General features: G+C 37.1%; 1 protein-coding gene across 1 annotated transcript; it reads left to right on the forward strand.

The window, feature by feature from the left end:
- Window positions 1-874: 874 nt before the first annotated feature.
- LOC135729772 (phytanoyl-CoA hydroxylase-interacting protein) lies at window positions 875-18420 on the forward strand. The gene is made up of 5 exons (XM_065247621.2): window positions 875-1032; window positions 8206-8382; window positions 12631-12805; window positions 13071-13188; window positions 16856-18420. The coding sequence occupies exons 2-5, from the start codon at window positions 8209-8211 to the stop codon at window positions 17388-17390; spliced, it is 1002 nt and encodes a 333-aa protein (XP_065103693.1). The 5' UTR covers window positions 875-1032; window positions 8206-8208; the 3' UTR covers window positions 17391-18420.
- Window positions 18421-18473: the final 53 nt, after the last annotated feature.

Below are 18473 nucleotides of genomic sequence, written 5' to 3' on the forward strand. Positions count from 1 at the left end.
ATATATGTGTGTGCACTGTATGTAATTATTTTGTATATATAAATACACACACTGTAAAAAATACTTTGCTTCAAATTTTTTTGATGAATCAACTCGGATTTACAAGTCATTTCAACTTACTATTATTTATCTTGACTAGAGATGAGTTGTTATAACTACAGGTGAGATCTTTGTTTACATGACTTGTAAATCTGAGTTGATTTAACAAAAATTATAAGGCATCAAAGTATTTTTTACAGTGCACACATGGATGCATGTATTTTACATATACATTTTTTATACAGATTTTTTTCTTAAATGTACACATGTGTGTGTCTATTCAAATATACATTCAAATAATTACACACAACACACACACACATATATTATGCAAACACAAACTTTTATTTTGTATGCGATTAATCGTGATTAATCTTTTGACAGCCCTATATATTATATACATCAATCATTTTTGGGTGAGTGATTTTTAATTATCCCTTTAAATAGTTTTGCCATGTTGTGGTATCTTTTATAGCTATCAGTAGTTGGAAATAATATGTGCAACCGCCAAATTGTATCCTACTTAAATTAACTGAAGTGAGTATATGCCAAAGTGTCATCACTCAAATTTAATGTTGCCCCATTTCCTCTGTCTAAAATTGTAGTTATGTGATGCAAATTGAATTTAGACTTGAAGACATAAGTGAATATGTTATATAATGTGTGTGTTTGGCAGTTGTGTGAGTAGCTTGTTATATCACTTTTATGGTTCATTGATGCTGCACTTTCTCATGCCTGTTAATTTCTTATACAGCTGAAGGAGAGAGAGAGAGAGAGAGAGAGAGAGAGAGAGAGAGAGAGAGAGAGAGAGAGAGAGAGAGAGAGAGAGAGAGAGAGAGAGAGAGAGAGAGCAGACAAGAGCAAATGCTCAGTTTTCATCCATGTTAGCAGCTCTAAAGAGAGGGAAAAATACGAAGGATCAAAGTCGTGCACAGACTGCGACTGTGTTATCTTTCCTCTTTTGTCACAGCTGTTTGTTGTCGCTGCACAGAGGTACGTCTTTCATTTTTAATCGTTGTCTAAGAAATCTGTACCTGTCAAACTGTGTGTTGTTGTTGTGCTCTTTGGCATGTCTGCAACTCTCTTTGTGCCATATTAACCTAAAAATAAAGTCCACACATATGTCTATACATATTTCCATTTTTCATATCTAAAAAAATATATATTTAAGGGTTTAATGTTATATATAGTCAGTTGCATTTGCATATTAGTTAGCTTTGCATCAAAAAAACAGCAGATTTATAGACATAAATACGTGTAAATGTTATCATTATATAAACAAGTTGTTGGTGAATTTTTATAATGGACACTAGAATTGCTAGAATTTGATCATTGAGCAATTCAGATCAAAACTTCAACCAATATATCATCCAGTATATTGTTCAATCGTTTATTATATATTATATAATGCTCTTTCCCAATTTTATTCCTCCCCTTGCTGTTTTTCTCTCAACTGCACTGAATTGAGGACAGGGCTTCTTTGTAGCTTTCACCATCCCAGATGATGATTTAATAGACGGACACAGATAATCCGATTATTGCACGTTTAAAAGTATGATTTCTTTAATTTTAAGTCTTTATAGTGAAAATATACACACCATGCTCGCACAACAGGGCTGCATTGCAGATACATACAGTATAAGATCCACTCATGATGAGAAACCTGAACCATGACAGAGTCATTAATACTCTGAGATTCAACACAGACTCTTGTGTTCTCCATCCGACGGTTCATTTCAGAGGACGAATCCTCAATGAACTGCTCACACTGCACATTTATTTCACATAGCAAGGTTTGTGCATGAACCCATTCTGAAAGTCTCATCGAGTGTAAATGTTACTCGTTTCTCTGTGTGACCCAATAAAATGTAGAGTATACACGTGTTAATATTAGTGCATGTCGGCCATCATATACACTTAAGTCTTCATTCAAAGCAAAGGTTTGTTTACTGTATATACGCTTACTGAAATGGTGTTCATATGATTAACCATTTTAACTTTTTTGTAGTCATATGTGTTCCTTAACAGTAAACACGTTATTTTTTTCAAAGGCACTGCAGATGTTTAGTATGGTTATAGGTTATATTGCTTGAGTGAGTTTCAGGTTTAACCCCAAAATGTTATGTTAAAAATAATGTTAAAATATATAAAAGCTTAATGGTCCAAAAAAAGTTTTTAGGAAAAATGTGCCAGCTTGATCTGTGCAAACACTATAGTGAGGAACCAAGAGACTTGTAAGAGACCTTTGTGTTTGTGTGTGTGTGTGCGAGTGTGTGTGTGCGAGTGTGTGTGTGCGCATGTGTGTGTTTTGCAGCTTTGAAGCAAATCCTGTGATAATATTTCTCATGGCCTACATTCCCCCTGAATAAAAGGGAGCAATCTGGGGAGCTGCACTCTTAAAATAAGGGTGCTATAAAAGATTATTTACAGCCATGCCATAGAAGAAGCATTTTCTTACCATTTTCTAGTGTAAAGAACGCTTTTCCACTACAAAAAGCCAAAAATGCTCCTTCTATTGCATCGTGCAACACCTTTATTTTAAAGGGGACATTTCACAAGAGTTTTTTAAGATGTAAAATAAATCTTTGATGTCCACAGAGTACATATGTGAAGTTTTAGCTCAAAATATCATATAGATAATTTATTATAACATGCTCAAATTGGCATTTTGTAGGTGTGAGCAAAAATGTGCCGTTTTTGGGTGTGTCCTTTAAAATGCAAATGAGTTGATCTCTGCACTGAATGGCAGTGTCGTGGTTGGATAGTGCAGATTAAGGGGTGGTATTAGGCTCTTCTGACATCACAAGGGGAGCCACATCTCAATGGCTGATTTTTTTCACATGCTTGCAGAGAATGGTTTAACAAAACTAAGTTACTGGGTCAATCTTTTTCACTTTTCTAGGTTGATAGAAGCTCTGAGGACCCAATTATAGCACTTAAACATGAAAAAAAGTCAGATTTTCATGATATGTCCCCTTTAGTAGTGTAATGTGCTTCAATGATATTTAAACTGTATGGGGGAGTTTCCTGGAGAGGGTTTAGATTAATCCTGGACTAGGCCTTAGTTATATTAGGACATTTAAGTAGTTTTTATAAACAAACAATACAGGTGTGCATCTTGAGACAAAACAATGGCACTAATAAAGCAATAAGCAGCCAAGAAGCAGTGGGTTACCAGTGCATTTTATAACAGCTAAAGGGTGTTGTTAGCCATGACACTGTTATAAAATGCACTGTAACACCACTGCTTCGCGGGGCTTATTGCTTTTATAAAACAGTTACTTCATATGCATAGCCGGATTTCATAAAATAAAACACAAATAAGTTGTAATTATATTAGTACAAATATTACTCTTCCGCCAAACAAAGTAGTTCCTCAGAATCAAGTGTAGCTGCAACTGAGCGCGGTGCTCAAGCAATACAGGCGCAGCAAAGACACAATGAAAATATGATTAAAGACTGTAGTGTGTATTTTCATAAATCAACAATCGTCTAATTTATACATTAACATTTATATCATGCAACTGTTGAAGTGATAATCAAATATGCTTGAAAGCATGCTTATCGTTAACTCTTTCCCCGTCAGCGTTTAAAAAAAATTTGCCACCCAGTTTTAATTAATGCCTTCCAGGAAAATGTTCTTCTTTAAATAAACATAAAATATATCAGATGAAAGAACAGACCATCTAGCCTGGCTCGGTGGCTCCGCCCTCCTACGAGAGTCTGGTTGGACCAGGCTACAGACCATCCGCCTTCAAACAAAAAACAAACAAAAAAACCCTTTCATCCTACCTTCATTTGTTCTCTTATCACCTCTCAAATTTTGAGCTAAAAGCGGAGATAATTCCATTTTTGTGAAGAACTTTAGTAAGAGATCAGATTCAGAGCCTGATGATCAAAACTTATACGACGTTTTAGTGTTGAGTGAATGCGTCAATGTTTAAGTTGGGTAAGATCGCCATCTAGTGGATAATAGCGGAAATATGGATTTGATGTTAAAGAACAATAAAGAGAAGCGTTTTCTATATATTGAAGAGATGACTTAACAATATTTATTGACATTTATCTGGATATCGCCATTAATTGTGCAATTGTAAAAAATTAAAAATATGATTAAAGACTGTGGTGTTTATTTTCATAAATCAATACGCAGCAACAGTGCGCAGTGATACATATGTAATGCGGTCGGAACCGTGGGTTTACCGGGGTATTTTATCACAGCTTAGAGCACGTTTCAACCAATCAGAATGAAGAATCAGAACTGCGCGTTTTATAATATATGTTAAGGTGTCAGTACAAGATATTTTTAAATTAAGGTAGCTCAAACATGCATTTTAGTCTGGGACTAGGATCCTGCGCTGCCGTCTTGTTGTATGTAGTGCTGTATGTATTGTGAAAACAGATAATGAGGGTGGGTGGGCATTTAAAAGAGTTTTAAATTAATGTTTAAAGATTCATCATGAGGCAGAGCAGATGATGCCTTCAGGCCACACACACACACGCTGATCTCTGAGTGAAAGCATCCATGTGTGAAATGCTTGCTGTAAAACATATTCTCATTTTCTGGATGAATATTAATAAGACCACACATTTGTGTTATCCAACACTTACATTACAGTACAGTAGATGCGAGTCAACATTTGGCATTGGCACCTACCACACATTAGAAAACATTGTGTCAGCATTAGTCCATATGGAGGACTTTGCCTAAATAACTAAACTAGCATTTAAAGGTGCTTTGTGTACTTCTAGAAGGATCTCTTGACAGAAATGCAATGTAATATACAGTACATAACTATATTATCAGTGGTGTATATAGACCTCACATAATGAACTGTACGTAGTGAACGGTTTTTATCTACATACACCACTGGTACCCTAACATGAAAGTCTGCATCACATTTCTACAGTAGCCCAAAATGGACAAACTGCTCTACAGAGCTCACTTCATCCCAATGTTGTCTCAGACAATGACGATTATATTTTACCTGTGGCAGCTACTATGCATTTCGAAAGGGAATGGTGAGCTGTGGCCTGAGCCGTTGTTTGCAATTCACAATCTCACTGCTAGATGCTGCTAAAAATCTACATATTGGACCTTTAAGCGTGGGTTATATTGCAGATTAGAAAAAGTGGATCCACCAGGTTTTGTAAAGCAAACACAAAAATGGCCATATTTAAAACTTTATTAACGTAAATAAATACCTTCCAGTAGCGCCGCCATCTTAGACTCCTCTGTATTCAGGAGAGAGTATTAGCGTAGTGTACGCACTTTTCTTAGTGACGTATGACAAATTCGGAGGGCGGGGCACAGAGCAGCAGCAGAGTAGCCTCCGTAGGCTGCGTAAACTCTCATCCTGAATGCGGATGCGACTAAGATGGCGGCGCTACCGGAAGGTATTTATTTACATTAATAAAGTTTTAAATATGGATATTTCTACAACAACACCGCACGGATTACCCTCAGAAGACCTTTGTTTATCATCCTGGAGCCGTTTGGATTTATTTTGTGAAGGATGGACGCACTTTTTTTGGACTTGAAGGTCGTGGACTATGGGTGGACCCCGTAACATTACATTTAATCAACTGAAAGATCTAAAAACATTTTCTAAAATATCCGAAAATGTGTTTGTCTGAAAAACGATGGACATATGCAACTCGGACAGCTTGGGGGTGAGTAAATCATGGCTTTAATATCATTTTTGGCCGAACTATCCCTTTAATGACCTGTAATGGCCTTTGGAGGTCCACATAAAATGTGCCATGTGGGACGCAGTCTAAAGAGGCATGCACACCAAAGTGTTTACGCCGGTGGCCAGCGTATGTTTTTAATTGTTTCCAATGGAAGTGCAACACTTTTCAAAAACGACAGCGGTTGGTGGGTTTGTCCGGTCTGAGCACCGGCGCTCTGCGGTTCTTCCACACTCAATGCTGAGCGTCAAGAGTTGAAAATTGATTAACTCTGTGTGAAACACTCAGCTAATGCAACGTGATCTCATGGAAATCTGTGTTATAGTCATGGAATTTTTTTTCTTTTTATCCATGTCACGGAATTCAGCTTTTTTCCGTGACGGGAGCACAGATGTCTTTTCCGTGTCACTCTCACGGATTTCTCTTGTCATTTTATACATTGTTTACTCATTGTTTTTTCCTATTATCAAATTATTGTTGCTTGGGGTTGAGGTTATATAGCTCATCAATGTCATCTCCCTCGGCCGTCCAATCACAGTGGAGGAGGGGCGGGACAAATATCACAACAATCAATTGGTGCATCGTTCAACGACTGATAAACAAAGCAGCAACCAAAGCACTCAGCTGAAAAAAGCTACTTAAAATATTAGCATAATATGTTTTCAGAGGATACTTCGGTTGATATTTTCTTATACTGTAATGTAAATACTTGTTTCATTTACAATCATAATAGTTAGTTTTAGGGGCTGCATGGTGGGGTCAGCAACATATTACAGAGCCAACTGTAAAGGACAATTAATGTGAAAGATGTGAGCTATGGGGTATTGAAAGGTGAAAGAGAGAGAGGTGCTAATAAATCTCTTTCCCTCTCTCGCCCTCGCTCTTCATCTCAGAGGGCCTATCTTGTGAGCACAGGGGCAGATAATAGATTGTGTGACTTCACATTACTCTAGGGTTCACCGGTCACATATGACAGCTCATCAAACACAACAGCCTGGCTCATTCAGTTCACTTCACACATACTCAGTGCAGCAAACACACATCATTGACCGCGTTTACATGCACCCTAATAATGCGATTATAATGGGATTTTGTCAATACTGCGATTATACTTTACCTCATGTAAACGCAATAATTCGATAAAAATAATGCGATTAAGCTCATAATCGCAATAAGTAAAGTCGCATTAAAAGAGGTGGCGTACGCCGTTTATAATCGCAGTATGCGTCCATGTAAACGCTTTAATCGCATTTATACCGCACTAATTAAGTGCACGTGTGTTTTAGTCACGCACCTTAAGCACAAATTCGTTTTAATCTTGACATTAGGAAGTTTTACATGAACTCTGCCAACACGACTCGCTGTCAGCAGTCTGCCTTCATTCAGAAACAGCTCAAATAACACGACAGCAGTGTATAAAACCTTTAAATGACATTATAACGATAATTATAACGATAAATATATTAGTGACCACATCATAATGATAACTTCATGCTAATTCGATAAAACGAGCGCGGCATTACCTAATATTGGATATTTCTTGTAATAAAAACTTTTTTTGCAATTGTTTACATGTCACTGAATATGTACATATGCTGTTCTTGTTGCATTTACACAGCGGGAAACCAGCAGATGTCCTCAAATGAATGAATGTAGTAGTTTGTGTAATAATATCATACCTTTTGGCGTAGTCAGTGTGGTAGAAAAATTTCACAGCATCAGCGCTGGATACCTGAGGTAATTTTATGTTATAAACCTCAGCAATGAATGAGCTTTCTGCTGCATTTTAAGTGCGCGTGCACTTCAAGTTCAAATAGATTTGATTGGCTGTCAATGGTTTATCGTTCATCATGTGCCAAAATCGCTATCGTTATAGTTGTTGTGTGAGCTATTATCTTTAATATAAAACGATTTTTAAAACCATATTTTTATATCATGTGAACGCCCTTTACAGGCACTGTCATATTTATATCTTCATCACGGCACCGGATAATGAAATACATCTATAACAACGTGTTTGTCATTTAACGTAAGTAAATTAAAACAGTGGACCATATATGTGAGTTCATCATTTGTGCTCTGCATTGAACTTTGTGTGAATAATCCGAAAATAAAAACTGCATGTAAACCGGAGTGAAGAGGTTAGCTCCAGTCATGTAAACATCTTACTGCGATTAAGACCTTACTCGCATTATTGGAAATAATCGCATTTTTGGTGTGCATGTAAACGTGGTCATTGATGCAAGCAGTTGATCATATCAGCACTTCACCTACACAGAGTCTGGATTTCGTCTGTTATCCAACCTCTGAGATGCTATAGTTGATGTCTGCAGTACATTTGGTGCCAAAATGAGATCGCAGGAAAGCCTAAAAAATTGAACACAATACTTTATATAGAAATAGGGCTTCCTGAAGGTTTATTTTATCAGAGATTGCTTTCTATCTTGCTTTGACAGGTTTTATTATTGCTTGCAGGTGATGGCTGAGATGGAGCTCCTCTCTACACCCCATAATATTCAAATCAGCGAGGTGTCTTGTGACTCCTTCCGAATAGCCTGGGAAATGGCCCACGAAGATAACGCCCGAGTGACGCATTATTTCATCGATTTGAGTCGCAAAGAGGGCAGTGAACAGAATCGTTTCAAGCACAAAGTCAGTATTTATTGTGTATTTAGATCTCTGTTCTTAACACTGTGTATTAATCTCTCAATTGTAAAATTACGATTGTAAGCTGAATATATATATTACACAAGCAATCTGGGGACTTTCCAATGAATATTCTGTAGTAATGTTTCAGATCTTACTCCTTGCATGCATCAAACCAACAAATGATGTTTTACCAAACTGAAGGATTATATGAAATTCATTCTACTAGATGAATAATTTGTTACAGATTTTATTTTGTAAAACACAGATTCAATTAGGAGCCATTTCAAGCCAAATCAAGAAGCTTTATTGTCAATTCAACCATATGTGCTGTACAAATGGGAGGACCACGGTACTTCATACAGACACTAAACTACATAAAACTATATATACATTTTTATATGTATTGTGAACATGTCTGTCCAGTGTCTGTTAAATTCCAACAAAAGCAAACCTCAAAAGTGACATAAAGTCAGCAAATGTTAAAGACTGAGAAGAAGGCACATGAATTGCGGCTATTTCATCAAATAATCTTTTTTTTAACTGATCCTAAAATACATGCAAAACATTAGCATTGTGTTGTTAAAAAATGTATATAAACTCAAAAACATTGAATTTTTTCAGTGATCAGTGATTTTCATTATTTTTATTAGGAATTTGGCAGAAGTGCTGTCGATAGTTGACATAATGAAACAAAAATGACAATTTTACTTAACTTCCTATGTCCACATACGTGGACATCACAGTTTTTTGTTGTTTGCACCATATTACTTAATTCTCTGTAAATGGAACCTGTTGTACACAAACCTGGACACTTAAACTGCTTCATGTTCAAAGAAAAATATTTGGTTAATATATTTATTGGTTTTTCCTAACCCCAAATAGCTGGAAGAAAAAAAAACAAACAAAACAAAGCTCAGGTCTTAGAAGGTTAAACACAACTAGTCATTTTAGAAAAACTGAAAATAATCTTGAAGTGGCCTCTTCATTTTTACCAAAGCTTTATATCTTTCTTTAAAGCCACAATATGTAACGTTTGCCACTAGAGGTCACTAAACTGCAACAACAGCATGGGTTGATTATCCTGTGAAAGAGCAAACCGTGAATTAAAAAATTGTTTACAAAATTTTGGATAATGTACGAATGCATGTAAGCAATCTATATAACACGCTGATAGTAGTTATGGATATACTGATGCAGAAATCGTACATATTGTGCCTTTAAAAGGTCACTGTGAACCGGAAGCCGCTATTGACTTCCGTGTTGTGACGAATGTGATAAAGGAATCTCATGTGTGGAAAATAGTCGCTGTGGCTTGTGTTTTCCACTCTGCTTTGATTGGATAGAGAAAAGCAGGCGTTTCATTCAGAAATGGAACTGGCATACTGACAGTTGGAGGGGGCGGAGTTAACAGATGCTCCCACAAGAGGCCTTTTCAGGTCCACAGAAATGTACCCCGCCCCGGAATTACCCGAATCACTTTTTCTGAACCTGACGTGCATAAATATATGTTTTTTAAGCAGACCCGACCCAAGACAAACCCAAGAAAATTAGACCCGAGTCCGACCCAATGGCATTTTTTGGTACCTGAATGTAACCGGCACAGACGTGTGTGCAGTCTGCACCCACCAGTCAGACGAAAGAAACTCTGGTGGCCTTGCAACCAATTTGGCGCGCTGCTTCATTTGTTTTCTAGTAATTTTAGTAAAACAAAAAAATTGAAGTGGTCTCTTAATTTTTTCCACAGCTTTATATCTTTTGTTAAAGGCACAATATGTAACTTTCGCCACTTCGGGGCTGTTTACACTTGGTATTAAGATGTGTTTTCATCGATCGGATCACAAGTGGACGAGAGAGACACATTACGTTAACACCTGGTATTTAAATCCGTCTCTTTTGTCCACTTTCGACCGCTTCTGTCCTGAATACTGTGAGGGGGTGGTCTGTGAGACGGTGGGCGAGTCTCTCTGCTGTCATTCAAACGCGAGCGGGAGTAATTATGAGTTTATATGGACGCAAATTAATATTATGTCGGAGTTTACTGCTTGTTTAGCAAGTAAACGTGCTGCACAGTGTTTTGTACGTGTGTATGAAAGAGCTTTCTCTGAATTTTCAGCGCAATTGATGAAATAGGATCGCGCAACTTTCACACGCTTTCAAAACGAAACTACAGAGATCAGCTGCTTTAGGTTTATCAATGAAAGGCTAAAAATCGCGCTGTTCACCGTATGTTCACACCAGAAGTCAAAAAAAGACTTAAAACTTGTGTTTAATACCTCAGATTAGATAAATGGGCGGAGAGAAGGTGGTCGCGTGTGGCTGTTCGAACACATTCAACCACATATGCGTTCCGCAACTCCAAAGCGATCCGATCGAAAGTGGTTTCGACTACCTCTGGATGTGGTTGAAAGTGGTCGAAAGTGGACACCGTTTACACCTGGCATTAATGTCGTCCACTTGTGATCCGATCGACGAAAACGCATGTTAATGCCAAGTGTAAACAGCCTCTAACTGTCACTAAACTGCAACAACTGCATAGCATGTACGAATGCATGTGGGCAAAAAAATATAACATGGCGCTAGTCGTTTTTGGATATGATGCAGAAATTGAACATATTGTGCCTTTAAAAAGTCACAGCGATCAACCGTGTTGTGACGTATGTGAAATGGAATATCAAGCGTGAAAAAAGTGGGCGTGGCCTGTGTTTTCCACTTTGCTATGATTGGATAGAGAAAAGCAGGCTTTTCATTCAGAAATGGACTGGCAGACAGACAGGTCCACGGAAATGTACTTAACCCAAAATTACCTGGATCACTTTTTCCCGAACCCGACGTGCGTAAATAAATGTTTTTTTAAGACCTTCCCCAAAACAATTCTAAGAAAATTAGACCCGAGTCTGACCCAGTGGTAATTTTTTGGTACCCGAATGTAACTGGCACCGATGTGTGCACAGTCTCCAGTCGCACCCGACAGTCAGTCAGACAGAAAGAATCCCCGGTGGCCTGGCATCCAATTTGTCCGCTGCTCCATTTGTTTTCTTTTTTATCTGACGATGAAACCAAAGGAACTGCTAAAATGTGCAGGCTCAGGCCTGGCTCAACGAAAGTGAACCTACCGCCAGCCACATGATGTCGCAAGCGCTCTTGGCAAACACAAGAGGGGTTGGAAAAGGACTCAATGCACACACTTGAGATAGTTCAGGTTTTCTCGGGTCCGTTCTGCAAAACACATTTATTTTTACATTTATCAAACTTTTAGATCCGAACTCGTTCGGATCTCAGGTCGGATCTCGGGTTAATGGACTCGTGAAGACCTCTAGTTTCCAGCTGACGTCATTAGAGAATGAACGCCACAAGAGTGTGGAAGTACATTTTCAGGTTTTGATTGAAGTATATGAGTATATGGTACATGAATAAATAAAAAAACTTGTTTATAATAAACACTGCAATATAACGTAAAAAAATACGAATTGTGTGTTTTGGTGACATTAGGCTGAACCTCACTAAAATGCAAATATTCAATGCTAAGGTTAAGTTAAGGGCAGAAATAAAAAATGCTCAACACACAGGCAGATGGCTGAGGGAATATGAGGTGGCTGTAGGTGTGTTGGTAATGAGCGCATCTGACAGCCTGATGCAAACCCTTCAGGGTTTACTGTGATGTCACTTCTAATACAGGAACATGACAAACACCGCACAAAACCCCCTGTAAGCTAATGATGACTCACTGTGACCCAAACATTGACCAGCCGTCCCTATGAAAGGATTATTACACAGCAAAACAATCTCATTCGATGCCCTAATAAGCCCTAACGGTCATCTTGTTGTCTGCTGTACAGGTGATGAGAGGAAACCGAACAGATGCTAATTTGGTGATTCGATGTTACATAGTGTGAAAGTAATATTGCAGACTAAAGCTGGCACTAAATACCGTTCAGATTACATCTGACAGGGTCACGGCTCAAATATTACATTACAGATAAAAACTAAAAGGACTCTCTAAGGGCGTTGCTATGGTTATGCACCTATTGAGCATTTCATTATAGGTTGTGCTTGACAGAAGACCAGACCTCCATAACAAGGCTGATTCTTTTATGACATCACTTTTGTAGCACCTTACCTTTTAAAAGTGCAGGGGGTAAGTCAGTCATTTTGGGCCAAATGGATAACAAAAATAAAGTGTTAGCAGAGCAACACAAAAACTCTATGATTCAATATATGACTGACAGCACCCTCTTGTGTTTGGCTTGTCAGGAGGTCCCAACTAAACTTGTGGCAAAGGCAGTGCCGTTACCGATGGCGGTGAGAGGTCACTGGTTCCTGAGTCCTCGTACTGACTACTGTGTCGCTGTGCAGACTGCCATCAGACAACCTGATGGAGACTATCAAGTGTCTGAATGGAGTCAAGTAGTGGAGTTCTGCACTGGAGGTAAGTTGAGATGAAATGACAGAGCTTTAATTGGCTTTTGTGATGAATAACAATTATTTGTACCATTACATCAAGTATTATGCGCATGAAAAGAGTATGGCTAATGTATATATGGACCTTTTTACAGGGGTCTGTCAGCTTGGGTCCATTTTCTGACAAAAAAATCGGTATTTGTTTGAGGTCCATGTAGTCAGACTGATAAATAAATACAGGAAGTTCACTTTGGTTTAGGCGCGTAACATTTTCAGTTGATTTTTTCTTGCAGATTACGCCATTGAACATCTGCAGCAGCTCTTAGATAAAGCCCAGGCGATTGCTGGGAGACCTCTCAGGTTCTCTGTCTTCTATCGAAATCAGCATCCTGAATACTTTCATTATGTGAGGTTTGTGTCTTCGATTATCCTCTGTCGCTTTACAGACGTGTTTTGCTTGGTGCATGAAAATGTAACATCAGTCAAGGAAATCAAAATTGACTTATTTACTTTCTGTCCACATATTCTTGATCTTATCGTGCGTGATTCATCGTGTACGTCAATGTGAAGATTTTTTATCGAAAATATTTATTTATTAAAATATAATTAATTGGTTGAATTTTGCAGTATTTTAATGTCACTATAGTCAAGTCAATTATTCATATACGTAGCACTTTTTATAGGGTTAGTTTCCCAGGCAGTCCCAGACTAGGATAAGCATTTTTGAGCTGCTTTAATTTAAAACACCTTGTTTTGTTTAATTTTAACATCAGTGACATTGTTTTGTCTTAAGACGCACACCTGTATTGTTTTTTCAAGGTATGATTGTGTAAACTGATCTAATATTATTAATAAGGCTTAGTCCTGGATTAACCTAAACCCTGCCGGGGAAACCACCCCATAATGTTCCACAGCAGCTTTATAAGATAAAGACAAAAACAGAAAATGATATATTATTGCTCATTTTAATGTCCTCATAAATAGATAACAGTGGCAGATTTAGCAAATTGGGGGCCCAAGGCGAAGGTATGTATGGGGTCCCCCTATCCAATCTAGCCTGGTCCAACCAGACTCTCGTACATTCATTTCATTTGTACAGAGAGTCTGGCCAAGCTCCATTGCAAAGCGTTACTTCCGTTAAGGAGGGTCCTCTGTTGAAGCTTAAAACTGTTGGATCTGCCCAGAGTCACTCAGGATCTGCCATAGCCAATCGCTAACGTGTAGTCGTGACGTTTATCATGCGCCGAAACCATCCGGAAACAACAAGTCCGAATGATCAGACCAACAAAACTTAGCAAACATCGTTCTGCTCTGGCTTTAACTTCTGTATATTCGGCAGTTTTGCAACAACTATTTATTAGGTTGGTCGGGACCCCCCTAATATACCCGCTGGTAGGGGGCCAAAAGCAGCCCCCTACCTATGCCTCTATGTTAAGACTGCCTCTGCCCTTGGTTCACAGACAATGATTGAGGCTTGTCCTAGACTGAAACACATGATTGAGCTGTTTTAATTGAAAAGAACTTTAAACTTGCGAATTCACGCTTTTTAGGCCATAAATTTTTTTTGTTTCATACAGTTAACATCTATCTGCCTGTCCCCTGAACACACTGTAAAAAAACGCGGTCTCTGTGGACAGCACAGTCTCCACAAACCTACCATCACGAAACATAACAAAGTGTTAAGCCAATAAACAACTAAAAGGATTTGGGAGTGAGGGTTGGGTGCGTTAATGACTTCAGAAAGCACGAAAGGGAGGGGAAGGGGCGGAGTTAGCTACACTCCGTTTTGTTTGACAACACTTAGAACGTCAACAAGAAGTGATTCGCTTAGAGCGCTTTTAACTGACAGATCTTAAAATATGTCAGTGCCACTGATAAGTCTCAAGATACACACCAATAATGTTCTTTTCTAAGGCATGTTTATAAAAGATGCTAATTTAACCAGTGGCGGACGGTGACTTCTTTTTTCGAGGGCACTCAATGCGAAGTTCGTCACAACATGTGTGTAGCCCGATTGTGGTTCTAATTTCAAAATTCTGCGCGTCGAGAGATCCTATGTTTATTACACGTCTTGTATGCCTGCTGCAGACACGTCTAAAGGGTTTATGATAAAAAAGAGACGTTCGCGTTTGCCAAATACTCAAATAATCTCATGTGTAGTCAGAGTTTACTATTAAGGGAGTGTCTTGCGTGTATTTTGTGAACGTGAGCGTCTCTTTTATCATAAACGGTTTTGACACATGTGCAGCAGGCACTTATTTTGACAAAGCACGTTATGCACATGGTTCACATGTTGCAACAAACACATCAGAAGCCCCTCAGAAGAGCAGTCTTGAGCTGCCACTGAATTGAACTAATTTAACCACAAAAAATATATTTTTAAAAATGGATGTAATGCATATTTTTGAGTAAGGAACAATGTGCTAAACGGTTTTGTTTATTGAACAACATTTTTGTAAATTTTTATTATTTTCACAATATTTTTGATGTGTCAGGTGGTACAACCAATCAATGTCTATTTAACAGATAAGTTTTAATGTTCTCCCTGTGTCTTGCTGATTGTTTGTTTATTTGAACAACTTAACCATAAAACTAACATTTGAAAACTATAAATAAAAATAAAAATATATTTTAAAAAAGTATAACAATTAAAGACAACTTTAGTATACATCTAAAATTATTATTAGTTTATTAAATTTATTTAGCTTAATGTTTTCATGTTATTTATAGAAGTTCCACACTTTGACTTTCTGGTTGCACCACCTGACCTCTGCAATGAATTTACATTTAACAGACATCTACTGGAATTTTTTAAATAAATTTTACAGCAATATTACCAAATACAATATCAATAACTGTACCATAAAACTAACATTTGAGAACTATAAATAAAAAAAGTATGATAATAATTTTAGACAACCTTAGCTTGTATTTATTAAATCTAAAATTATTATTAGTTTATTAAAATTATTTAGCTTAATGTTTTCATGTTATTTATAGTAGTTGCACACTTTGAGTTTCTGGTTGCACCACCTGACCTCTGCAATGAATTTACATTTAACAGACCTCTACTAGAATTTTTTTATACATTTTACAGCAATATTACCAAATACAATAACTGTAACATTAAACTAACATTTGAGAACTATAAATAAAATAAAACTATATTTAAAAAAAAATACGGTAACAATTAAACTCAACATTATTGCGTTTATTAAATCTAAAATTATTATTATTTTATTGAAATTATTTAGCTTAATGTTTTCATGTTATTTACAGCAATTGCACACTTTGACTTTCTGGTTGCACCACCTGACCTCTGCAATGAATTTACATTTAACAGACCTCTACTAGAATTTTTTTTATACATTTACAGCAGTTTTACCAAATACAATAACTGTAACATTAAACTAACATTTGAGAACTATAAATGTAAAAAATAAATAAATAAAAATAAAAAAACAACAATAAGAATTATAGACAACCTTAGCTTGCATTTATTAAATCTAAAATTATTATTAGTTTATTAAAATTACTTAGTTTAATGTATTTATGTTATTTATAGCAGTTTACTTTATATACAGTAACACTTTCTGATTGCACCTGCACCACCTGACATCTTAACAGACTTCTACTAAAAAGGTTTATACATTTTATGAAATAATACCAAACTAAAAAGGCACATTTTGCATTCATGCATTTTACGTTTATGCATTCAACAGACACAGTTTTGTCCAAAGCACAGTGCATTTTTATCAGTATGTGTGTTCCCTGGAATCGAACCCTTGATATTTTGCATTGCTAGCACAATGCTCTACTAACTGCCTATGTCTGTCCACCATAATGTATTCAAAAATATTTTGAAAGATAAGCATTAGTGCTAGAATACTATATTGGTATGACATAACCATTTTTCAAAATCTATTTAATGCATTGTCCTGTATTTCTTTATTGAAAGTCCCTAGATAACTTGGAAATACATCATTAGATAACATCAGTAAGATAAACAATGGCCATTTAATGTTGACTACTGATAAATATCTTAGATTTGAATGTCAGCTTATTTTTTATGTTTTAGGTCTGAATGTGGAGGTGCAATGCTGCCATCCTTAAAAGACAACAGCGGAAGTCACGGCTCTCCCATCAACAGCAAGCTGAGTGGCGTCTTCCTCAGCTGCAACACTGAATTTGACACAGGCCTCCCTCCAAAAGACTCCCCATACGGGCCTTTGCGCTTTCAGATTTCTGCTGATCGCCTCCTTAACCCAAATACTAACCTTTACTTTGCTGACTTGTACTGCATGTACACAGCGTATCATTATGTAGTGCTGGTGCTGGCCCCAGTCGGATCGGAGGGGAACAGCTTTTGCAAAAGTCGCCTCCCGCTACTGGACCTCACATCCAATCCCTTCTTGACATACACACCCGGAGAAGAGTCAGTGTTTTGTCATGCCAGTGATGTCATACTGGAGGTGTTGTTCACCGGGCCCTTGCGTTTAGAGCATGGCAGTGTGGATGAGATCAGAGGTCACCATCAGCTCATGAGCCTCTCCACTGCTAATGCTAAAAAAGACCCGAGCTGTAAGGTTTGCAATATCAGTGTGGGCCGCTGAATTTTCAATGAAAGCTTTGAAGCATTTACTGAAAGTCAAACCGGATAACAGGATCATGCCTCGTAAAGGGAACCTCATTGGTGATCGTCTGAACACTGCTAAAGTATGAGTTAAAATACATAATATATAAAGGAAATTAGCGTGGTATGCTTTATTTGAAAATGTGCCATAGGCTTTGCACAAAAAGAGATAAGAATACATAGAGTGTGTAATATTTTTATTTCTTAGATTGAATTAGGTGATGATAACTATTTATTTTTAATGAAGCCATAAATCGAGCCATTATCAAGCTCCATAAAGAAAAAGTACAATAAAAGTCATCAGTATGACACTTGTGTTTTTGAACACTGTCAGAAAAACATGTCAAAAAAGGATCTCTTTTAAAAAGGTCCTTATATGCACCATTTAGGTGTAGATAGATATGCATACGTGGGGTAGTTGACATGTAAATGTGTCATATGGTGTGACATAGCAAAGATTTTGAAAAAAAAGCCAGCTTGAGAGAAGATTTATCTTAATAGTAAAGTTACAAATAACATGACAGTGATTTTTTTCAATCAGTTTGAAGTTACCGGTATACTTCTTCCTATTTTATATAATATAAATAAAATAAATAAATGATATATATATATAATACATAAAAGCAAAATAAACCACATCGGTCAATTGTGTCATGAAATATTGACAGTGTATTATTACATGAGACTGCATCATGGATCATTCATTGCCTCCCTTTAAAAATTATACCAAACGTTGGGTGCACGGTCAGACATAATCTGACAAAGACCGAATTTAAACAGCTCATTTATAATCAGACCAAACCACAGCTTATCTCAGGCTTTCAGATGCTGATAGCGTGATTTACTTGTTGTCGGTTTGCACACTTTTACAACTAGCCTATAGATTATATATCAGGTTATTGTTGCTGTGGGAGCCCTTCCTAAATTAAGCAGTGGTTTTCAAACTATGGGGCGAGATGGTGACCAAAGTTCATTACATTTGAAAAAAAATACATTATTTATCATTAATTCTGTATAATTAAACTTCAGAAAAATAAGGCTATTGAGCAACAACATTAATCAT

The sequence above is a fragment of the Paramisgurnus dabryanus genome, chromosome 11, assembly GCF_030506205.2.
Source record: "Paramisgurnus dabryanus chromosome 11, PD_genome_1.1, whole genome shotgun sequence".
Lineage (NCBI taxonomy): Eukaryota > Metazoa > Chordata > Actinopteri > Cypriniformes > Cobitidae > Paramisgurnus > Paramisgurnus dabryanus.

What these genes read in the sequence shown, in the direction of transcription:
- LOC135729772 (XM_065247621.2), top strand. Translation starts at nt 8,209, where the DNA reads ATGGCTGAGATGGAGCTCCTCTCTACACCCCATAATATTCAAATCAGC. An exon ending in AGTGGAGTTCTGCACTGGAG is followed by an intron (nt 12,806 to 13,070) that starts GTAAGTTGAGAT and finishes TTTTTCTTGCAG; the next exon opens with ATTACGCCATTGAACATCTG. An exon ending in GAATACTTTCATTATGTGAG is followed by an intron (nt 13,189 to 16,855) that starts GTTTGTGTCTTC and finishes TTTATGTTTTAG; the next exon opens with GTCTGAATGTGGAGGTGCAA.